This window comes from Phoca vitulina, unplaced genomic scaffold (assembly GCF_004348235.1).
Source record: "Phoca vitulina isolate PV1807 unplaced genomic scaffold, GSC_HSeal_1.0 scaffold19, whole genome shotgun sequence".
NCBI classification, from domain to species: domain Eukaryota; kingdom Metazoa; phylum Chordata; class Mammalia; order Carnivora; family Phocidae; genus Phoca; species Phoca vitulina.
The window spans coordinates 26419163-26425162 of record NW_022589722.1 but is presented as its reverse complement, the minus strand read 5'-3'; the positions used below and the strand labels follow the sequence as shown (position 1 = coordinate 26425162).

The window sequence follows — 6000 nt, the reverse complement described above, 5'->3', positions numbered from 1 at the left end:
GAGAGCATGAGAGGGGGGAGCATCAGAGGGAGAAGCAGACTTCCTGCTGAGCAGGGAGCCCGATGTGGGACTCGATCCCGGGACTCCAGGATCATGACCTGAGCTGAAGGCAGTCGCTTAACCAACTGAGCCACCCAGGCGCCCCTGCCTTTTTCCTTTTTTTTTTTTTAAGATTTATTTATTTGAGAGAGAGAGAGAAAAAGCAAGTGAGGCAAGAAGGAGAGGGAGAGAAATCCTCAAGCAGACTCCCTGCTGAGCACAGAGCCCTACAAAGGGCTCTATCCAAGGACCCTGAGATCATGACCTGAGCTGAAACCAAGAGTAGGATGCTTAACTGACTGAGTCACCCAGGCTCCCTTTTTCCCTTTTTTTAGCATGTTATTTTTACAACTGCATGTGAATCTACAATCATTTCAAAATAAAAAGGTTAAGTTAAAAAAAAAAACAACCAATAATCGGGGCACCTGGCTGGCTTGGATGGTGGAGCATGCAACTCTTGATCTCAGGGTTGTGAGTTCGAGCCCCACATTAGGTGTGGAGATTACTTAAAAATAAAATCTTTAGGGACGCCTGGGTGGCTCAGTCGTTAAGCATCTGCCTTTGGCTAAGGTCATGATCCCAGGGTCCTGGGATCGAGCCCCACGCTTCTCCCTCTCCCACTGCCTCTCACCCTGCTTGTGCACGCGTGCACACTCTCTCTCTGTCAAATAAGTAAATAAATAAAATCTTTAAAAAAATAAAATAAAATCTTAAAAAAAAAACCCTGCAATAATCTATTTTATTTGAATAAAAAATATGAAATGGATCTGGAAGTCAAATGTGTGGTCAAGGCAGCGATGCTTCCTGAGTTCAGAAGATCACACTGTTAGGTGTCACCCCAGGAGCTCTGATTCCTCCATGAGAACCCTCATTCCCCAGACAACCCCATTCCTCTCTACTCCTCTGGCTCATGTGCTCCCACACCTGGAATGCAAATCCCTTCTTTTTCTTTTGGTTCTAATCAAGGCCTTCAAATAGCCAAGAAATTTCCCCTGGGTCAGCTCCCGATTCCCTCTACACTTTTTTTTTTTTTTTTTAAGATTTTATTTATTTATTTGAGAGAGAGAATGAGAGAGAGAGAGAGAGTTCCTAGAACATGAAAGGGGGGAGGGTCAGAGGGAGAAGCAGACTCCCTGCTGAGCAGGGAGGCTGATGCGGGACTCGATCCCGGGACTCCAGGATCACGACCTGAGCCGAAGGCAGTCGCTTAACCAACTGAGCCACCCAGGCACACCCCTCTACACCTCTTTCTTATTGCTGACACCTCCGTGTTGTGTGTGGTGGCACAGAAGGAACCACATATGAATATGCAGGCTGCCCAGATCAGCCACAGGAGTAGAACAAAATCCTCAGAAACAAGCTACAAATGGACAACTAAGAGGTTTCAGGGACTCTCTAGTTTTACCTCTGCAGGGGGCTATGAGATGGCGTGAAGAAAGAATATAAGAGAGGTGGTCAGGGGAGACTCCAAAGAGTAAGAATTTGTTTTCTCCACTTCTCCTGGGGCTGAAAGTGTCTGGATTATTAGATATGAGTCATCCTGCCTCCTGGCTACACCTTAAAATGGGAAAAGAGATGGATGGGCCAGGACACCTTAATTTCAGGACACTAGCCATTGAAATCCTTCCACTAAATCACCCCTTATATGGACTCCATGCTCACCAAGCAACACACAGGACACCTAGAGGAAGGACAATTTTGGGGAGAATATCCATTAGAGCAAGGGGCAGCAGGAAAGTAGACAGGAGGAGTCAATAAACAGGGTAAGAATTTAGCCAAAATCTTCACTTAATTATACTATCTCCAAGAGAAAACTAGCAACAAGTTTGCATTTATGGTGGCTCAGTCAGTTAAGCATCTGCCTTCGGCTCAGGTCATGATCCCGGGCTCCTGGGATCGAGTCCCGCATTGGGCTCCCTGCTCAGCAGGGAGCCTGCTTCTCCCTCTACCCCTTCCCCTGCTCGTGATCTGTCTTTCGGATAAATAAAATCTTTTAAAAAATAAAAATAAAACAAGTTTGCATTTATAGATTTCCTGAGCACTCAACGGGTATAGGAATATGGCTCCTGAGACCTTGGCTGGACTCTGGAGACCTGACTTAGGAACATAGGTAAGAACTACTGTCAAGTAATTCATACACCTAAAAGAAGGAAACAAGTGCCCTGAACAAAAGGAAACTACATGCTGTGGTGTGTCACAGGGAATGGTGGAAGACTTAGAATCTTCTGGAACACAAGACAGGTGTCAACAGAACAGGGTGGGGGGGGGTGCATGAGGTGGGAAGGGCAGGAAACGGGACGCTTTAGAAGGATGCCGCCATCATCGGGAAACCTAAAGCTTCCCAGAAACAGCCAGGCCTTTTTGCTAAAAGCATATCTGGTGGGGCTTCTGAGTTAAAATTTACAGTTCGCTTTCCCCTCCATGCCCGCCTTGGCTTTACCTTTTTCATTCATTTTATTTGACGTGCTCCGGGCCTTTACCAAATTAGACCAACGAGTCCAGTCTTGAAAAGCTAACAACTGCTCTCCAAACATACCAATTTACCTTTTCCTAAAACAAAGCCTTTAAAAGGGAAGGGAAAGTGAAGAAAGAGAGCATGTTCACGATGCCTGCCAATTCTTTTGGCCAACTTGGGGTTTCCGCAATTAAGCTTTGCACTGTTGTACGTGCATCTTTTGTTTAAAAAAAAAAAAAAAGATCAAAGGAGAAGGGACATGAAACACTGAGCATCACAACTAAGCCTTAAAGGTGCTGTAACCAAAAGGTAAAAAAAATTTCCAGGAAGATGAAATGATTTAAGTGAACACTTGAACAATAAGTTGTGTGCACACATATTCACAAAACTATTCACTGCCTCCAGCAGGGTAGATTCAAAGAGTCTCTCCCTCCCTCTTCTAAGTCACTCTAAAGCTGACAGTGTGATAAAGGCTTCCCAGTAGGTGGGGGTGAGGAGGGAAGGGGGCTCAAACCTCACCCCTCCCTCAAAGGAAGAGAAACCACATCTGAATGCATACCCGCTGGCGTACTCTCAATCTTCGCCCCTGGTCATACTCAGGATTCTGGCTTCGGCTCCAGGACCCCTGTGGCCTGTCCACAGCTATCAAGAGTTTGGGCATCCTTCAACAAGGATTCCTCACTACACATTCCATCACCCCCAAGTAGCCAGTATAGAGAGGCAAAGGTCAGGAGGTCAGAGCATTCAAGCTCGGGCATGTTAGATGCCCTACTGAGGCAGCTTCTCAATGCCATCCGTTGTAAGCTGTATCACAATTGGTGCTAATCAAGTTCCTAAGTTTACAGTTGATTTTTTAAAAATAAAAGGTCTCCCTCTGTAATAAAATGTATTTTTCCCCCTGCATTTACGTAGTGTCCCCCATAGGACATGCCTTATTCTGGGGACTCAGCATACAGGACAAAAAGACAGAAATGGTACTTACACTCCAGTAAGGGAAACAACCAGTAAAGCAGCAGACCAACAAGTAGTATGATTGCAGTTGTGATCAGTACTGTGAAGAAAATTAAGTAGATAGGGTAATGAGACAGGGCAGAGAATGGGCTCTTTTGGAAAAGGAGAAGGAAGGCTTCTTAGGAGGTGACATGTGAGGCCTGAATGGTAAAAAAAAAAAAGCCATGGAGGGTGTGGGGGGAGCGATCTAGGGAGGGGCAAGAACCAGTCTGAAAGGCACAGTGAGAAGGTCTGTGTGGCCACTCTTGACACTCATGTACTCAGCCCAAGTCTGCAGGGTGAATGGCAGAAGAGGAGGAGCTGCTAGTGGTGGGAAGAGTCCGTGGACAATGCCTGAACAACACAAACCTGCCACCATGTCTGGGGTTCTTCCTGTCCTCCCACCACAAAGCACCTCCAGCCTTCCGTCCACATTCCCAAGCCTGGTCCTCTGCTTAGTTATCCCCACCTCCAGAAATGCCCTTCTTGCTCTCACGTCCCCTCCTCTCCAGCTGCAGTTTCCCAGTTCAAGTCTCACCTCCTCCTCCCCCTTCCCGTTAGATCCAATGGAAGGACTCCTGAGGGCCCAGAGCACTTAGTCATTTTTGTAAGCAAATACTGACTGTCCTACTAAGTGCCAGGCATTATCCTTGCCCTGGGGATATGGAGGTGATCTAGGCACAGGCTCTGCCTTCAAGGGGTTTGGCCTGGTCTTCCAGGGAGAGGAAGTGGTAAACACACACTTTCTACACAGTGGGGTAATTGTAACAATAAAGTTCATTTGACTTTTAATCAGATAACTGCCTCTGACAGCAACTTAACTCTTCCGTGGGTGCAGATGATGTCACCTGCCCAGATCAGCCTGAAAACAAGAGCTAGGTAAACCTGTTTCCTGGAAGTCCTAGGAGGTCGAGTTTAAGCCTGTTGTTCCTTAAACATATCCCAGTTTGGACAATGAGCTTGCCTTACCCATCAGGATCAAGCCTCCACTCCTGAGCCTGGTTCCTAAAGCCTGCTGTTCATGTGGCCTCGACTTACATCCTTGTCTCCTCTACCACACCTCCCTGTACAAAGCTTCACTTCCAGTTACCAGAACCCACCGCCACCTCTGACACCTCACGCCTTTCCTCTGGCCCCCTGTGCCACCCACGCTTGGTCCAGGAATGGCATTCAACAAATGCTGGTTAAAACAAAGAAAGAAAGGGCTGCCCATCCACCTGCACCTGCAGTTAACTCTCTTGCCTGCAAAAGCTTTCCTGGCAGCACCTCCCTGCTGCTCAGCATTCTATTCACTGTCCCTTAGTAATCAATAAGGCGCTATGTAATAGGACTTTTTAAAAGATTTATTTATTTATTTGAGAGAGAGAGAGAGACAGGGAGAACATACGAGTGACGGGAGAGGGAGGGGGAGAGAATCTTCGAGCAGACTCCCCGATGAGCACGATCCCCCGACCCTGAGATCATAACCTGAGCCGAAATCAAGAGTTGGACGCTGAACTGACTGAGCCACCCAGGAACCAGGCTGCAGTCAGCTTTCTTAAAGCAACAATGATTCGGATGTGTAAGTTCCAAGGACTGGCTCAGAAAGAAATGTAGCCACACTGCATTCTTTCCTGACACTGCCTTCTGCACGGTAGGTTCACAGCCCTCACCGGCACTGACATGGGAGGCAGGGTGTCTAGAGCCCTGGGCAGGCCACTCACCGGGCCCTGGATCACACCTCTGAGAGAGGGAACTGGGCTAGATGATGTCAGGTTCCCTTCAGCCCTAACATTTTATGGTGAGTTTAGAGCACCAGTAAAATCCAGTTTCAATAAAAGAATAATCTGGAAAATACTATGTGGGACAAGTATAAAGAAACAGGCTCAACTTTTTATTGTTAACTCCAAAAAGTAGATGCCAATAACGCAGTGACGGAACACAAGCAGCAGTAAAGAAAATGCTTCCACAGCCAGAAGGGATTTCCAGAGTATGCTAATGGACTCCCAGGAAGGACATGTGTGGGGTATACCTAGCTAAGGCAGAAAGATTCACCCCTGCGGCAAGACAGCTTGAGATGGTCTAGCAGAAAGGCAGGCAAAGACACTGCAGTGAATTAAGAGAAAGTTTTAGAATGTTCATGTTGTAACAAAATCTCCAATTTGAGACTAATGGCAACTCAAAGAAAGTGAGATAACTTCATGTTTATGTTTTAAGGAAGGGGTGGTAATACAGAAACCACAATAGGAATTAGGCTTCAAAGGGGTTTCCACATGCTTTTCATCCAAATATTACAGAAGGGAACAATCTAACATACCATGACTTTCAGTTTAATAAGTGAACCTTGGGGCACCTGGGTGGTGCAGTCGGTCGAGTGTCCGACTCTCGATTTCAGCTCAGGTCATGATCTCAAGCCCCGTGTTGGGCTCCACGCTCAGCGGGGGGTCCGCTTAAGACTCCCTCTCCCTCTCCCTCTGACCCCCACCCCGCTCTCTCTCTCTCAAATAAATCTTAAAAAAAAAAAAAGACTCTCTCTC

At 46.8% G+C, this 6000-nt stretch overlaps 1 protein-coding gene across 8 annotated transcripts in view; it reads right to left on the bottom strand.

The window, feature by feature from the left end:
- The window catches only part of TNRC6B (trinucleotide repeat containing adaptor 6B), a 248772-nt gene that overhangs the window by 93824 nt on the left and 148948 nt on the right, over positions 1–6000 (bottom strand). Inside the window, exon 2 of one of the 8 annotated variants that reach the window (XM_032416413.1) lies at positions 3477–3545. The exons of the other annotated variants lie outside the window; for them this stretch is intronic. Coding sequence (XP_032272304.1) covers positions 3477–3545 — 69 coding nt within the window. The remainder of the gene's footprint in view (positions 1–3476; positions 3546–6000) is intronic. 8 annotated transcript variants of the gene reach the window in all.